At 41.1% G+C, this 16,699-nt stretch overlaps 1 protein-coding gene across 2 annotated transcripts in view; it reads left to right on the top strand.

Moving 5' to 3' along the window:
- The window catches only part of llgl1 (LLGL scribble cell polarity complex component 1), a 34,776-nt gene that overhangs the window by 2,254 nt on the left and 15,823 nt on the right, over positions 1 to 16,699 (top strand). For both annotated transcript variants that reach the window (XM_082529795.1, XM_082529794.1), the window contains exons 2-5: positions 2,100 to 2,197; positions 15,814 to 15,895; positions 16,027 to 16,187; positions 16,344 to 16,490. In XM_082529795.1, coding sequence (XP_082385921.1) covers positions 2,100 to 2,197; positions 15,814 to 15,895; positions 16,027 to 16,187; positions 16,344 to 16,490 — 488 coding nt within the window. The remainder of the gene's footprint in view (positions 1 to 2,099; positions 2,198 to 15,813; positions 15,896 to 16,026; positions 16,188 to 16,343; positions 16,491 to 16,699) is intronic.

Here is a 16,699-nt window from a genome sequence, read left to right as displayed (position 1 = left end):
AGCTTTTGTGTGAATGTGGCTCAGGCGGGCAAAAACTCCAGAGCAATCAGTTTGACATCATTGTTGCCGTTACACAGCTATCAGAAATGTGTTGACGAGAGTGATTTAACAAGAGTTGGTGTAGTGCCGAGTCATATCTGATAAATATATTTTGTATTATGTCTAACCAAACGAGACATCTGAGAGAATCGCCCACTAGATAAATGCCTTTGTGGTAGGAGAGTACAGTTAGGGCCATTATTTGTTGGACAAAGACATCATTTTCTGTTGTAGTTTTTCTTCCATACACCATCACAGAGGATTTAAAATCAAACAACCGGGATGTGGTTGAAGTGCAGACTTTCAGGGTCATTTTAATAGGTTCAACAAAAGTGCTGCGTTAACTATTTAGAATTCACAGCCATATTTTTCACAGTCATCCATTTTTAGAGACTGAAAATAAATTGGAAAAAAAATGAGGGATTTAAGGAATCCATGGAGATCATGAAATGCTACGTTTCCCACCATGAGACGCTCTCCTCGGCCTCTGCTGCAGCCAGCTTCAGTTCCTGCTTGTTCAAGGGTCTTCCTTCAGTAACTAAAATGACATGCTCTATTGGGGTGAGATCAGTTGATATTTATTTTTCCTTGACAAACTCTTGGGATGCTTTTGCAGTCTGCTTTGGGTCATTAACTGTCTTCACTGTGAAGTACCATCTGGTCAGTTTTCAGCTAGATCTGAGCAGAGGCTCTGGTCCTGTACATGTCACAGTTCATCCTGCTGTTTCTGTCAGACTAGACTGTGGCGATGATGCACCTCCCTTCCAAAGGAGTGTTCTTGTTGCTCGGTTAGATGTTGAAAGTAGTTCTGTCATGAAACATTTTAGTTGTCTTCTGTGGTCTTTGAGGCCTTTCGGCTTTTCTAAGTATGTGTCAGATTGTTTGGTCACTTCTAAAGTTTTTGCTGTTTCTCTAATTGGTTTATTTTACTTTTTCAGCTTTCTCCTTCACTTGCACTGACATCTCTATTTATCTCTTACCCATAATTCCAATAAACAGGTACCAAATGGGACATCAACTACTGATCTTTTATCTGCTATTTTGTTATGGAATAATGAGGGAACAGGCTTCACCTGCCCATCCAATTAATTTGGACTCTCTGAAAATGAGGGACTGTGTATAAAACTTACTGTAATCCATAAACAGTTAATGCAACACTTTTGTTAAACGCCTTGAAAAGAAAACTGAAAGTCTACACTTGAATCATATCTTCTTTGAGTTGTAAAGAGGCCAAAGCTGCAAAAATGTTGTCTTTGTTCAAATACTTACAGACCTCACAGACACTTAAACAGCTTATGTTCATGTTAGCCAAATGATGATTCTTTGTTTGAATCTCTGATGAAAGTCCATGGACTGTTTGTTTTGCTGTAACACACACACACACACACACACACTTTTGTAATGTTTGGCAGCAGCTGCCAGACTGTCACAGACGTTGTCTCTCTTCAGGAGGGTTGTTTTGATGTGACTGTGTTTGTGTGATAGAGACAGATCGCACTGCACCGGCACTTTAAAGACAGAAGGAGTTAATGTTTTACGTTATGTCTGAGTTCAAGCAAACAGCCAGGCTCAGTTTTTTCAGTTAGCCATGCCGAAACCTCGAAGACCTCCACAACCTGTTTTTAAACCAGTTTTAGGTGTCTCTCTACTGGTTTCTGTTCCCTTTTTCTTTGTTGACATAAACACTTCTCCAGCTGTCTCACCATCTCCTGACATGGGCTTGGAGAGAAAAAAGCTGAAATTTTATTTCAACCCAATTTAACAAGGTCTGCAGCACATTACAATAAAGCAATGCTGCTGCCATCAGTACTTTTTAAACTACTTTCCTGTAACTTTATTAAGGGAGTCCTCCCTTTTAGACGCCTCGCTGACTATATTCAGTGAGTCTGATGAGCAGAAAATGACACGCAAACTCTCAGACAGAACTGGGTGCATTTATGGAGGAAAGTCTGGAAAAATAAATGCAAGTGTACTTGTTGTTGTATTTCTTGTGGCATTTGATAAATCTGTCTCATCAGTTTGTCTTCTCTACCCTTTCTCTGCCTGGCTTTCTCTCACAGACTGTGGAGCATGGGTTCCCCCATCAGCCCAGTGCTTTGGCCTTTGACCCCAAGTTGCAGCTCATGGCCATCGGGACAAAGTCAGGAGCCATCAAAATGTATCCTTCTGTCAGTGAGCTCATGCATCTGCAGAAGTTGTTTTGGGGGCTTGGTAAGGATTGACATTTTCAAATAAGAAACAACAGCATCACACTTTTTAAATGAATACATCGCATTAGACTAGATTAACAGATCATATTGTAGTCCAAGTCTCAAAGTGGTCATGCTGTATTAGTTAAGGCATGCATACTACAAGTGATCTAACACAAAGCTGAGGTGACTGACTTGTGTTTGTGTCAAACAGATTATAATTTATCATATTTTAGGTTGTGTCATGAAGCTGATAAAGATTTTGGGGACAGGAAAAGATCTAGGAGTACCTCGGATAAGATTACAGAGACTGTTTCTTTTTCACTGCTGTCAGTTTACATCTTTTGAAGTGCTGCTCTGCTTATCTCGCTGCAGTGCAGATACCGTTTTGCTTTAGCTGTGGGTTTGTGGCAGAAGTGTTTCATGGATGTGTCTTTTTTTTCATGCTCTTTAGTGAAAATGCACATGTTGTGGGATGACAGCTAGTCATTCTTTCAGCTGCTGTTATTACACCAGGTCTACAGTGATCATACTCTTCATTGCTTTTCAATAGAACTATATCTTATGGTCTGTCTTTCTCAAGCTCCACTTTTTTTTTTTTTTTTTTTTTTTAATGTGGAGGAATGTCTGATCAGTCGGGATTTGCAGAAGAGCTGTTTACATAACATCAGTTCGATAGAAGTGTGTGTGGGTGGGTGGGTGGGTGGACCAGTGTGTCTCTAGATTTTCATGTTCCATGTTTTTGTTTTTTTTGTTTTTTTTAAGTTGTGACATTAGTCACATATATTTACCACGCCAACTGTGTTTCTAGAAAGAAGCCTACCATGTGACGCAGCCTGTGACCAGAGAAGTTGTGAAGAAACCCTCAATTTTACTATAATTATTTCTCTAAATAACTGAAATTTTACTTGCACTCACATTCTGACAAGTGGGTTATAAGATATGATTGAAGTGGGGGGGTTATTTACCATCAGTAGCATCATCTGGTCACATGTACTTGCATCCCCAAGTAAGTTGCTGGCAAAAAATGTCATCACAGCTAGGGCTGGGCCATATTATACCGTTCACGGTAATACCGGTATAATGTTAGGCAACGATAGGAAAATGAAATATCGCGATAGAATGGGAGTAAAACGCGCATGCGCAGTGCCTTTGTTTTCATACGCACATGGCCGATTGTTGAGTGAAACAGATGAACCAGAATTGGTTTGTAAAAATGGTGCAACTTCCGTGATGTGGAACTGGTTTGGTGTTTGTCCGTCAGATACACAACAAAGCACATTTTTTTGCAGAACATGCAAGCGGCCGTTCTAAGATGCTCTTAAATCTGGGAGTAATCTGGGTCCTAAACTCCGTATACTTCAGGTCAAACAACACTGCAGCATCACTTAGAGTTAAAAACTGTCTAAATTCTTTCATCTTTAATAAAACGATCAGCATTGCTGCTTTACCAGGTGTAACTATAAAGTTTAACTTCCAGGCATCCATGAAAACAAAAGTTATTACATTTAACGGAGTTAGAAGTTAGCAGGAAGCTAGCGGAAGTTAGCTCGCTAGTTTCGCTAGTTACCTAAGCATGATATAGCATGTTCTGACGGAGAGATTTCTGAAAAAAATCAAACGTACAGCTCTGCTATCACTTCCAACATAAATGAAGACAGGAAACTAAACAGCAGTGACGTTTGTAGGGTTACTGAAGTTGGGCTAGCTGGTATATAATTATGTGCTACGTGATCGCTAGCGACACAGCTATGTTAGCATAACATAAACAGTGAAGCTGGAGGACGAACACTAACACTTTTCCACTTATAAAAGTTAACGTGAAGGTTCTTCATGGTTAGAGACAAATGCAATCGCATGGCAGGATGCTGTAAACGGACCAAACTTCAGTCAGGAGAACAACTGAGATAATCCATCCACAATACGAGGTTAGTCATTAATATACTGCAACAACATGGGAATAGAGCAGCTGCCAGAGAATTCAACATTAATGAATCAATGGTACAGAAGTGGAGGAAGCAAGAAGAATGAGTTTAATAAAGTTTGATTTATCTGACTGCTTTGTTTCGCTTAATGTGCCTTATAATCCCGTGCACCTTATGGTCCGAAAAATGCGTACTGCACACTGCAGTTTAATGTTGCAAAGCACCTCTTTTTAACTTCAGTGGATATTATACATGGTTATGCTCAGGATATGTCAGCCCATTTCTACTGGAAATGCCTTTTGGTTAAACTTTCAGCAAGGAATTTGCATTTGCACTGTTACATTTTTATAAAGCTTTAATGTACATAAAAACCAGCTTCTTGTTTAAGTGAAAATAAATGGAAGGTTGTCTTTTTGCGCTAGTAATGTTGTGGAGTTGTATTTTGTCTCGCATCAATTATATCGTCGGTTATATCGTTATCGCAAATTTTCAAATATATATCGTGATAAATATTTTTGGCCATATCGCCCCGCTCTAATCACAGCCAAAAGGATGGTCAACAAGAAGTATGAGACTGACACAAAGCCTGGAAAAGAAAAACTGATAAACAACATCATCTTTGTTGCAACAGAATTTAGATGCTTGAAGAGGATTTCATCCTCAGACGCTTTGAATACCTTAAATGCATTTCTTGGTGTGCGGTCAGTGGGGGAATCTTAACCCCCCGACCCAGGGAGTGGCAGTGTGACGTTCACTCTGTTTGAGTAATGCCGGATGAGCCGAGTGAAGCTGTGCTGGGAATCTGTATCGGGTTTGGCTCATGATATGCATTATGACAAAGCCATAATCTGGCTCAGTGTGTCGGTTGTGTCAGAAATTCCAGCAGCTCTGAGGCTAGTGCTTCATCCACACCAGCAGCTCCGTGACATGTTGTTGATGTCTGTTATCTCTGTGGCATTCAACTCTGCCGTATTTATGCCGTAGCTTCTAGAGTGAGTAGCAGTCTGCTGCTGCGGTGTTGTATTCAGGATTGCCCAGAGTTGGGCTTTCCTCCCTTTCATCGATCAGACAGGTGAACTTCACCAGAGTAAGACCTTAGGTGGAAAACGAAACGCTGGGATATGTTAAAACTTGCATTAAAGGTGTTTCTGCGCAGATTATAGTAACTGCGTGTGTGTGTGTGTGTGTGTGTGTGTGTGTGTGTGTGTGTGTGTGTGCGTGTGTGTGTGTGTGTGTGTGTGTGTGAAGGGAGGCTGCCGGCTGTGTGTGCATTATGCTGGAGAATCGACTCTTTCACATTCAGATGGGAGGAGAGAGAGAGAAACTGGTGGTACCAGGCACTTGCACTGCAGAGAGGGATGGATCGAGGGGGGAATGGTGAGATGGAGATAAACGGCAGCAGTGAAGACAAGGGAGTGTGAAACAGACAGTGGGGGGGAGGCAAAAATAACTCCAGTCCACGGCGAAATGTCTGTATCTAGCAAAACGAACCTGCCATCACCCTGCCTTTTAACAAGATTCCAGCTGCTGGAGAACATTTACCTACATTGCATTAGAACTTCAGCCTGTGGCTCAGGACCACCTAAAGCTGGTTAACTTTCCCAGGTAGTTACACGAGACACTGTTTTAGAGGGCTGGACCAATAAGCTAATAAAGATATAAAATTAATATTGAGGTCAGCTTTTTGGTGCAGTCCTCTACAACATCCCAGTTTCTCATGTGGCCCCTTGGGCGAATTAATTGCCGACCCCTGAGCTAAAGTTGTAAGTTGTTTAAAAAAAGTTTTATGGTGCCCAAATCTGAGAGTTCTCCTAAATGTTAAAAAACTAAACACTTGATGGCAGTGAGATGTTTGTTTGTTTTTTCCCTTGGAAGAATGTTTGTCACAAAGAGCTGCAGCTAATGATTTTTATATTAAGCTGATGGAGTTACAGTAATGTGGCAGCTGTGACTTTTGGTGTTGGATGACGTTTGATCTTCAGTAGAGATTCTTAGAAATGAGGGGTCACAGAAAACTTGGCCAACCCGCTGGCTAATCACTGCTTTCCATTCAAGCAAGAGAAAAAAAGAGCCAAACCATACACTACAAGGACAAAAGTATTGGGCCACACCTCAGTCTTTGAATTCAGGTGTTTTCAGTTTCGTTGCCACAGGTGTATAAATTCAATCACCCAAGTCATGCAGTCTGGCTTTACAAACATTTGTGAAAGAATGGGTGGTTCTTAAGAGCTCGCTGAATTTGAGTGTGGTGTTTTAATAGTGTAGGTTTAGTTGTAAATGCTTTTATTTAGACCGTGAGAAGCTGAGCAGGAGCTTTTTTTTTGTGTGGAGGTGAAACACCATGTCCAGCTGGTATTTTTTAACAAAGTGGCAGGTTAATTATTTGTAGATTTCCATCTGGTGGTGTTCCTATCTGTAGATCCACCACATTTGGTATCAATAAGAACAATGTGAGAGCAGCAGCACCAGTTTCCTTAGGTTTGTTGTTTTTCGTGAGTGTCCTGTTGTCTTTGAGTCTCAGCCTCCGGTCATCTGCATCTTGTTTTCTGTTTGATTTTAACTGCGTGTCTAAGATCTGGTTTCTTCAGAGAATTATGAGTGAAACAAACTGCTGTTTACTAATGAATACACTGGTGTTAAGGTCATCTTATGGTTTTCCCCAGAAACTCTTCATTTCCCCAAATCTCTGTAGACACTACAGGGATCTGCATGACACTTTGAGCCACAACAGCCACTTTAGTGGGAAATTCATTGGAATTTCCCTTTAATCTCTCAAAGCCTACTACTTGTTTGTTTTAACATTTACAGTGATATACAACAAATAATAAACTTGAAGAAAGCAACACCGTTTTATTCCACTTCCGAATTCAAGGTTGGGGGTAAACTAGACAGACAAGCAGTGAGAATGAGTTTCAGGTTTGTGTATGTGAGTGAGTGTCCACATTCCTTGTTAATCTGACAGGCTCACTGACTTTGGTTTGACCTAGAAGTGGTTGCCAGCATACCTGTACTGTAGTACGCATTCACAGCCCTGTAGAGCCAGATGTGCAGTCCTGCTTTCTGACGCTGATGCCTGAACTGTGCAGAGAGCGTGCTGAGTAGTAGGACTAGAGAGTATTCACAAAAGAAGAGTAGAAAATTGCTAAATTTGAGGTACTCGTTTCATTTGAACTCATGCTCTCCGTCCTGGCACCACGTCTCCTCCTCTCCTCTTGTTCACATTCAGCCTCTCGTTCAAGTTTCTCACTTGCTCCCTCTCCTTTTCTCCTTCTCTCGTTCTGTGTTTATAAAGGCAGGGTCATATTACACCCTCAGAGTTTCTGCTTCGACCACAGACTGGGGCTCAGCAGAGGGAAGGGGACAATGTAGCGTGGAGGGGTTTTTTTTTGTTGGTTTTTTTCCCCCCCCTATCATCTGTGGGGGTGGTGGGGCGACTTAGGAGTCTGTCTCCTGTCATGGAATGCATGTTGCGTTGCCCTGGGTTAACCCTCCCTCATTGTGTGTGTGCGTGTGTGCAGATCGGGTGAGTAAGAGCTTTGTTGCTGAGTCGAGTCTTAATAAAGGGCGCTTTTGAAATGGTTTCCAAGACGACCATTGCAGTTGCCTGGGATGAGAAGTACTTGCACACTGGAGGGGTTTAAAAGTCTGCAGCTAAGCACATCAGACATTAGAGTTTGGTAAGAAATGCATCGGTTAAAGGTAAAAAGGTCAGAAAATGCTGCCTACAGTATTACAGAACCTCTTTGCGATGAACACATTTATTTCAGAATGACAAGTCAGGGCTCTGATTACGTACGTGGTACGTGCTCAGTCGCACAGACACTCTGACCATTTATCAAAAGGACCGGCCATCTAGCAGCCAGGACGAGCTAATATTTACACACTCGGGCAGCAGAGCTTTGATCTGTGTGTTTGTGAGTGTGCTCCAGCTGATGGCTCTGCATCTGTCTCGCTGACATCCTGCTGGTCAATTGCCTGTTGTTGTTCTGATTCATCAGTTCCTATCTGACACTTTATATTTGCATCTTTATTCAGTATTTTTATCTGTACTGAAGTCACCATAGTCCAGCTTAGTTTAGACCACAGGGTTGTTCACTGATTTTTTTTTTTTTCTTTTTTCTGGAATTCAAGAGAAATCTGTCTTTAACACCATGAGTCATGCACTGTTGCAATGTCACACTGACTGGATTTAAAAAAATAAAAAATAAAAACAAATCCCTGTTTTCTTAATTTCTTCTCATGATGAGTTGATTTTATTCTGACAGCTGTTTTAGTTTAATGCGAGTGCTCATGTCTGTGTAGTTGGTGGTGAAAACGGTGCATTTCCTTTGTGCTTGTTGGTGCCATCAGTTTCCCTTCTAATTGTAGTACAGCTTCAGCTTCTCCTGCCATTTCCCCATCATCAGTCTCCAGCTTTTGATCAAGTTATATGCATTTGTGTTTTTATGCACAACTGTGTGGTCTGTGTTGCAGGGGAGTCTGCAGAGAGGGTATACCATTTTATGTAAGCTGCATTATTTTTGTTTGTGTTGAACAAATCAATGCAAGTATTCATTGGTATAGTTGAGATCAAGTTAGACTTTGATTTAATCTGGAACACTCCTCCTATCCTTTACCTCCTACCTTCTCCTCCCCCAATCACCCACACACAGCCTACTCTCTGCTTGCTTATACGGATGTCTTATAAAGTACTTTTCTCTCTACAATATTTTTAGTTTCTCCCTCCTCCTATCATACTTTTGTCTTTGTTTTTTCTTTTTCACTTTCTGTGTCACTTGGTTTCCCGACTATTCCTAGCTCCTCATTGATATTCCTGAAGAATTGCAGGACCTTTTAACCCCACCCCTTCTGCTCTCTCTGCCTTCACCCTCCTCACGCCTCATTCTCTGCTTTTAGTCCCTGCCTGCTTTTACACCCACACACATGAATTAATGTGCACACACTCGCTCGCCCAGTTGGCAACAAGTTGCAGGAGTCTGTCTGCGGGGATAAAGACTGTGCGGGCTTACCAAGTAGAGCAGATTGGATGGGTTGTATAATAGAGTTGAGGCATGAAAAGGAAAACATTTATCTGAACTGACAAATCAAAGTTGTCTGATTTGCTGAATGAGCAGGGTAAGGTGACTGAATTAAAGAGAGCATTATGGCAGCATTAGCTACTTGGTAGCTTTACTTTGAGTTGTATTTGTAAGCCATTACCTCCCAGTGTTACTGGCTCTGGCATTGCAGATAATAAACCTGTTAAAGCTATGTTTACATCTTTACATAAGTAACACTCAAAGCACAATTTTTATTAATTTTTTTTTAAATTTCCTTTCCTTTTTTGTTTTTTCTTTTGTGAATTAATCGGCAGCTATGCTTCTGGGTTTGAGGCTGTAATTTCAGCCAAAAAAAAGACTAATGACAACATTAACATGCCCATAGTCACTATGTCCGAAATCAGGTGTTATTTACAATAGAGTAGTGTAAAGTTTCAGTCAGTGTACTGCAAACCTGGTGACCTGCATCACCTAAACATCAGGAATTGTACAATTTTTAGTTAAGTTTATTTTAGGTTTTCTGTACGTTAGCTTTGCTAATGTATCTTGTTGGCTTTTGCCTTAAACTTGCGTTCTTTTTAAAGGTGGGATTGTTGCAAAACAAAAGCCCTCAATATGTTGTACATATAAATAACATCCTTTTCTATTTCTTTTTGATGTTACTTTTAGTAGAGGGTTTTCTCTAGCTAGACCTGGCTTAGGTAGAAATGCTCTACTCGAATTGCTGGACTTGTGCTGTTTGTTCCTGCTAATGATGTTATTTTGTTCAGCTGATCTTCTTGGGACCATTAATGTTTGCAGTGTTAAAATAAACCGTGTACTGTTTTGTAGTGATTCTCCAATGTACATGTACATCCACTCCTTCAGGTTTGACTGCCTCGGTGTGACAGAACGTGCACTGAGGGGGCTGCACAGAAAGGGGAGTGTGGGAGGTGGAGAGGTACTAGCAGAGGGAAAGGATGCAAATGAGACAAGATTGTTTCTCTAGTGGGTGGGTGGAGTTGTTTGGCTTGTCTTGTTGTAGACTTTTGCCAGACGTCTGAAGAGTTTGTGCATGTGTTGCTATGCATGTAGGGAGGTGAAGGAGTTAGAAAATGCACATAAATGATGTCTTTCATCAGTTCAGCTTCCCTGAAAGTCTGAAACATTTAGGAATATATTTTTTAAACCTTTTTTAGGGCCTTCATTCTCTTTCTGTGTGTGATTAATTTGTACTTCATCTTTAGGTCTAGTGATGGGGTCAGGCAGGAAGTAAGAACATATCTTCTGTCACTGTTTGTGGGTGGGTGGGTGTGGGTGTGTGTTTGCTGCTACCTGTGTGTCCACATGGAAGACAATGCCTTCTGTTTGTCTGTATTCAGACCGTGAAATCGCTTTATCCTTGCTAACGCACTCTCTCTGCATCAGCGGGCAATTGTGCGTGCGTGTGTGTGTGCGCGCATGCGTGTGTGAGGACGAGACAGTGATTCAGTGATTATAAGTTACTGTAGGCCTCCATTGTGTGCTTTTCTGTCCTCTGGTGAGCAGTGAAGCAAACCTTTGCATGCTACAAACAGAACATATAGATCAGTTCAACCAGTCTGTCATTCAACAGGTGTCGTTCTTTTTCTTTAAAATTTTCTCTAAACCCTTGGCATGCTGTTTAGGAGTGGTTTTACACAGCTGGAGTGTCTGTTTATACTTTTTTTCCAGACTGGATGGAGGAGGACTTTAAGTTTCTGCTTTGAGTCAGCGTTTCATTCTGTTTACGAGTATTAAAGTCTGACTCCCTTTAGTTTTTGCTGTTAGAGCCTTGTGTGTGTTCGAAGTGTCGATGAAACTTCTGCCTTATCTGGTGAGGCACCCTGAGACTTTGCAGGCGTTCCTCTTTACCTTATCCTGCGTTTGGTAGGCACATAGTTTAACTCTTTCCTCCATAAAGATGCCGTTTGATGTCCTCCACCTGTACTCTTAATGACAAGCTTTGACACCTCAGTAATAGATCAATAAAGACATGGTTCAGGTTTTCCAAGGGTACCTCCATAAGCAGAGACCACCCTCACCAACTTCTGATGCTGCTCATTTCAAAAAAGAGCTTTCAGGAGGTAAAGAGCTGAGCCTCAGAAGCGTATTTTGTACATGATAAAGGAAGCACTTTCCAAATTACCTTTTACAGCACATGTTCCTGGTCCCCAGAGGATAAATCCTTACATATTTTATTACAATCCTACTTATTTGTGTATCAGCATCAATATCAAGTCATGGGTATAAAAATAAAATGTGTGCGTATAATGGGCAGATTGCCATGTCTTCGATCTGTTGAGCACATTTGTGCTTCCCAGAATACAAAACCATTTGAGGATCAACACTGCAGCTCCAGGGATATCTAGTGAGCCTTCTGTGTGTGTGTGTGTGTGTGTGTGTGTGTGTGTGTGTGTGTGTGTGTACATTATTCCTATAAATGTTTAATCAGTTCCCCTCTGATCACTTTATTCCTGTTGGCATTGCTTTATCTTTTGTCTTGCTGGAAATGAAGGTATTGGATATCAAATTACCTGATGCTTCTGAAGGGATCAGGACTAGAGTTGATGGGGAAATTGAATTCAAACACATTTTAAAGAAACTTTTATTGAAATCAATAATATATGTAGGTTTTTAATATTTTCTTTTCAGCTCACCTGTTTTTTTTGTTTTGTTTTTACCGTCAGTGCTTTGTTTTTTTTTGTTTTTTAAGTGCGATTTCTCAACATTTTAATGGTCCAGCTCTTCTGAATAATAATCTAACGACATTCCCAATCAGCCTTAGTCACACTTGTGGTTTGTGCTTCTTGACAAACATTTGCATGTTAACAGGCTAAAGTAAGACTATGATCATGGTGAACATTATACCTGCTAGACATCAGAAATTGTGAGCCTGTTAGCTTTTGGCTAGTACTCAGAGGTGCCACCATGCCTGTAGACTCTTATGCTAAAACTTCTTAATGTTTATTTTAAGTTTCGTCATTAATCAGAGTTTACTGGAATGAAGATGACAAAGCTGTGAGCACAGGCACATAGTTGTAGAGGCAGGAAGGGTGACACATTTACTCACTTATTATGACCCCACAGCTTTTGGGGGCTTGTATTATTGGCCAATGAGCAGACCTCTTGGGGGAGGGAGCTTAATTCAGACATGCACATAAACTTTTAATGAGGTCAAAGCAACAGGGTGACATCATCCCTGGGAATCCCTCTACCAGCTGTCTGCTGACACACCAGGAGCAGGAAGTGTGTGTGTGTGTGTGTGTGTACACATTTTTACTTATATATTTTTCTAACTGCTCCTGATTGATAAACGTTTTTATTCCTGGTTATGTGGTGTTGGGCTGGTTTCTGTCTGAGCTGCTACAGACCAGCCAAAAGTCAAGTCTCTGACAGAGTCCTAAATATTAGTGGTCTTCTTTTTTTTTTTTTTTTTTTTTCCCCCCTCAATGTGCTGACAGCTTTCTTTGCACTCGTTTTTGCGTAGCCAACCTAAATGTGTGGGAGCTGCGAGATTTGTGATGAATGAGCTGTGGTCACCATGACATAGCTGGAATATATGCACAAACCGCTGCTGTCTGTCTGTTTTTCAGTCCCTCTCATCTTTCCCACACAGCTGTGATTTTTCTCCGTTCACTTATTCTCCTGTCGGCTTTTTCACTTTTACCTTTAAGTTACAACAGAGCACTTTTAATTTGTCCCTCGGTAATTTACCTTTCTGTGGAAGCTTATTTCTGCTGCTGGAGGGGAACAAAATGCCATCCATAACTTAAAATTTGGGTATCTCACAAGTTTAATTTAGTAAGATTGACGGAGCTAACACAAAATTCAATCCGGAAGCTTCACAAAGGAAAGCAGATGGAGCAGCATGCACACTCAAAAGCATCAGAGAGCTACCAGTGAACGTGAACAAAGACCAGGATGAGTGTGTTCATGTCAAACTGTTGGGCAGCGAATACTGTCAGCCACCTCCTTGTTACCTGCTTCCAGATGGCAAGGAGATGACATATCTTCATAGACCTTCCTGATTGGGAGAGCTAACTTTAAATTTCAAGTTATTATTTTTTTTCCTCTCCCCATTGGCGGTAATGCGGTTCTGTACCTTTTTGCCATTATTGCTCCTCTTTAGATCGTGATGCCTACGCTGCTCATTGAATCTGCTTTTAACACAGATGTTGTAATGCAGCAATTCAGTCCTTTTAATATTTTAGCACACATGCTGTTGTGCCACGCACAAATTGACTCACAGCTTTGGCTTAAAAAAAAAAAAAAAAAATCTGCACTGGCAGTTCATGACCCACAAATGAAAGCCCTCCTCACACCTCCACCTCCAGCTGTCTGAGACTTGTTACTGCCGTGTATAAAACACAGGGACAGGAAGTGACAGCACTCAGGAATGCCAGTATAACACCCAGCTTGGTCTCCGGGGGATCGGCGTCGTGAGGGAATGAAAAAAAGGGATTTAAGTTCTTCCTGATGGAAGAAGACAGCTTCCATAAACAAGAGGATGGAACTTACAGTTATGAAAGCTGTAGGAGGATTTTTTTTGTTTTTGTTTTGTTTGTTTTTTGCACCCCCTCGTCTGACAGTAGAGCAGTAAAGCAGTGAGAATGATGATGATCGAATATCTGTGACTTTCTTAACAAATTCCTGACTATGGGGATTTGGAGTCCTGGGAATAGGAAGTGAGGGAAAGAAACGTATAAATTAATGTAATTATAATATTGATCTTTTCTTTTTCCTCAGATAAAACAGGAATGTAGAAAACCCGCTGTGCACACAGTAGAATACAAACATGCACTCCCCAGATTTCCTCTTATTTTTCTGCATTTTTAATCCACATTCCTACAGGCTTATGTAAGCAGTGTGCTGAAGTGTGTCGATATTGCTTCCAAGCACCACGTGTGTGTGTATATGTGTGCAGCTTCTAGTGAGGAGTGTGTGTGTATGCGCGCTAACTCACAATTTAGTCCTATTTAGTGCAGTTGTCGTCACAGATCTTGAGAGTAATCTTTATTTTATCAGCTCGGCTTCATTTCCTGGGCTAACAAAGGGGTGACTGCGGAGATTGCCGCTGATTACACACACGCTCAGACGTACATATATGTACACAGTGGTGGTTTCAGGCATCTGCGTCATCTGGTTTTGATAATTGCTATGAGCTTTGTTATAGTGTTCTAATTCCACCCCTCTATTACACCTAAACTGTGTGCGTCTAGTTTACAGCTCAGAATTATAGCACTCTGTCCTCTTACTCACTAGTTTTGTTTGTTTGTTTAGTTTTTTTTAAATAAAGTGAGATACTTTAAGGTACTCCCCTCTGCCTGCTGGTGTGTACGTGCATCTTTTTTTTTTTTTTTTTGTGCCGTGATTGTTTTGTGTATTCACATTGTCTTGTAGTATCTGAGGACGCTGAATTTTGTTACAGAATATATGCATCTAAACAGACAGGAGGACACAGACGACTATGTTATGGTCCCCTCTATCTCGTGACCTTTCTGAAAAACTAAAAATATCCACAGTTTGGTTATCTGCTTTTAACAGCACTGGTGTTCCGTACCAGTCATGCATATTTTTAAACCATGATGGGAGTCTAATTGCTTGCCCTGGCAGAGTTGGCGCCACGCTTGGTGCAGTGTTATACTGATGTGCAGGGAAATGGGAAGGAGTAAAAGAATGATATTTTAAACAGGAATGTTAATTTGGGCATGTGACAGAGAGGCAGATATATCCAGGTTTATGTTTTTAAACCTCTCAAGCTTTGTTTTAGGAGTGTTCTTCTTGTGTATAACTAGCCATTGACTTAAAAAATAAAATGTGCTTTTGCCCGTCTCTCTGCTGAGACCACTCAGTGTCTAATAATTCATGCAAGTTTTTTGCCTGCAGAAATTATATTATGTCTTGCTGCACCAGCTGTGGCCAGAGGCATCTTCTCTATAATGTGATATCTCAGGATACTGAAAAAATGTACTTTTCTGATTTTCTATGAGTTTGAACACGAAAAATAAAATGATGACAATTTGTCTTTTATGCAATGACACGCCATGGGTTATGTCTTTGTCAGCAAGACGATTGTAAGACTGATGAAATTGCCGTTAAAGGTTCAAATTTTATCCTCCTCCGTTTGAAATGACCATATTTTTGAAAGACCAGGAGCAGCCGGGACCCCCTGGCAATATGTTTGACACTCCTGGTCTAAAAGAAAACATTATACATGGAAAAAGCCAAGCCTGGAATGACAAAGAGGTAAAATGCAACTTTACTGACTGGTGGAAGCAGAAAGTTTAGTTTGGATTAAGGTGGAAACTTGTAGTATATGAAGTGTCTTGGTAAGGTGTGCAGCCAGAACAGCCTCAGTGCACGTCTCTGGAGGGATGAAGGACCATTGTTCCAAACATTTATTGATTTGCAGTGAATCTTCTCTTTAAAGGGAGTAGTGGACACAAATTATACAGAAGAACAGAGATTCCCTCCTTCCAATCTTTTTTTTTTTCCCCTCCGTGTCTGTAGCTCTAGACAATAAGTATGCTGCTTTGTGACATCTTAACTTTAGCCCACTGCTCATGCCAGTCTAAATGTCTGAATGCCAAGTTGTGTATTTCTTTAACGGGATACCTGCAGCTATGGGGCGCCTGGTGTGGAGTTCACAGGTCTGCACAATGACACCACTGCTGTCACACAAATCCACTTCCTGCCTGGACAGGTGAGCTCAATTTTCTCCTGAATGTTTAAAAATGTTAAAAAAAAAAAAACCCCTCCAAAACATTAAAAATTAAGTTAAGGTTTCGGCAGTGAGTCATGGCACACATCATATATTAATTCTTTTCTCCCAAGGGTCGTCTGCTGTCACTGTTGGATGACAACACAATCCACCTGTGGGAGCTGGTGGCCGGACCCCTGAGAGAGGTCGGTGGGGTTAAGAAAGAGGGCGTGGTTTCTCTACAGGAAGTGAACACCTACAATCTGCCCGGCAGACCTGGCATCGAGAGCTGCAGGTACACAAGAGTCCTCTTTACAGAAACCTGAATGAAAATTGGGAACTTTTGAAAGTCTGTAATCATGTCTCGCCTTCTTTCACACCCCAACTTGTTGTTGGTTGTGCCTGTTAGAATTTTGAGTATCATAAATTTTCCTAATTTCCTTTCTCTCAGTGCCACTCGGGTGACTGTCCTCCTCTTGCTGAAGTCATGTGACCTCCTCTGCGTTGGAACAGAGGGAGGAGGCGTCTACTTCCTAGAGGTGCCCAGCCTCTCGCTGAAAGATAACCAGACACTGCTCCAGGATCAGATCACACACAGGTGAGATTGTTACACAAAAGGAATTAATACAAAAAAACATGAACAAAGAGACAACCCAAGTACAGATCAAGCAATAAATCTGTGTCTTTTTTTGTTAACTTACACTGTTAAACAAAAGAATCTGGTGGATACAGCAGCTAAGCTGATATTGGAATGGAATACATAGCCTTATTGTCTAACTGTCAACACATGTGGAAGGGTTATATTTT

Source organism: Aulonocara stuartgranti, assembly GCF_965226115.1.
Source record: "Aulonocara stuartgranti genome assembly, chromosome: 4".
NCBI lineage: Eukaryota > Metazoa > Chordata > Actinopteri > Cichliformes > Cichlidae > Aulonocara > Aulonocara stuartgranti.
Note: the sequence above shows the minus strand (reverse complement) of the source record. Positions and strands in the feature narration are given on the sequence as shown.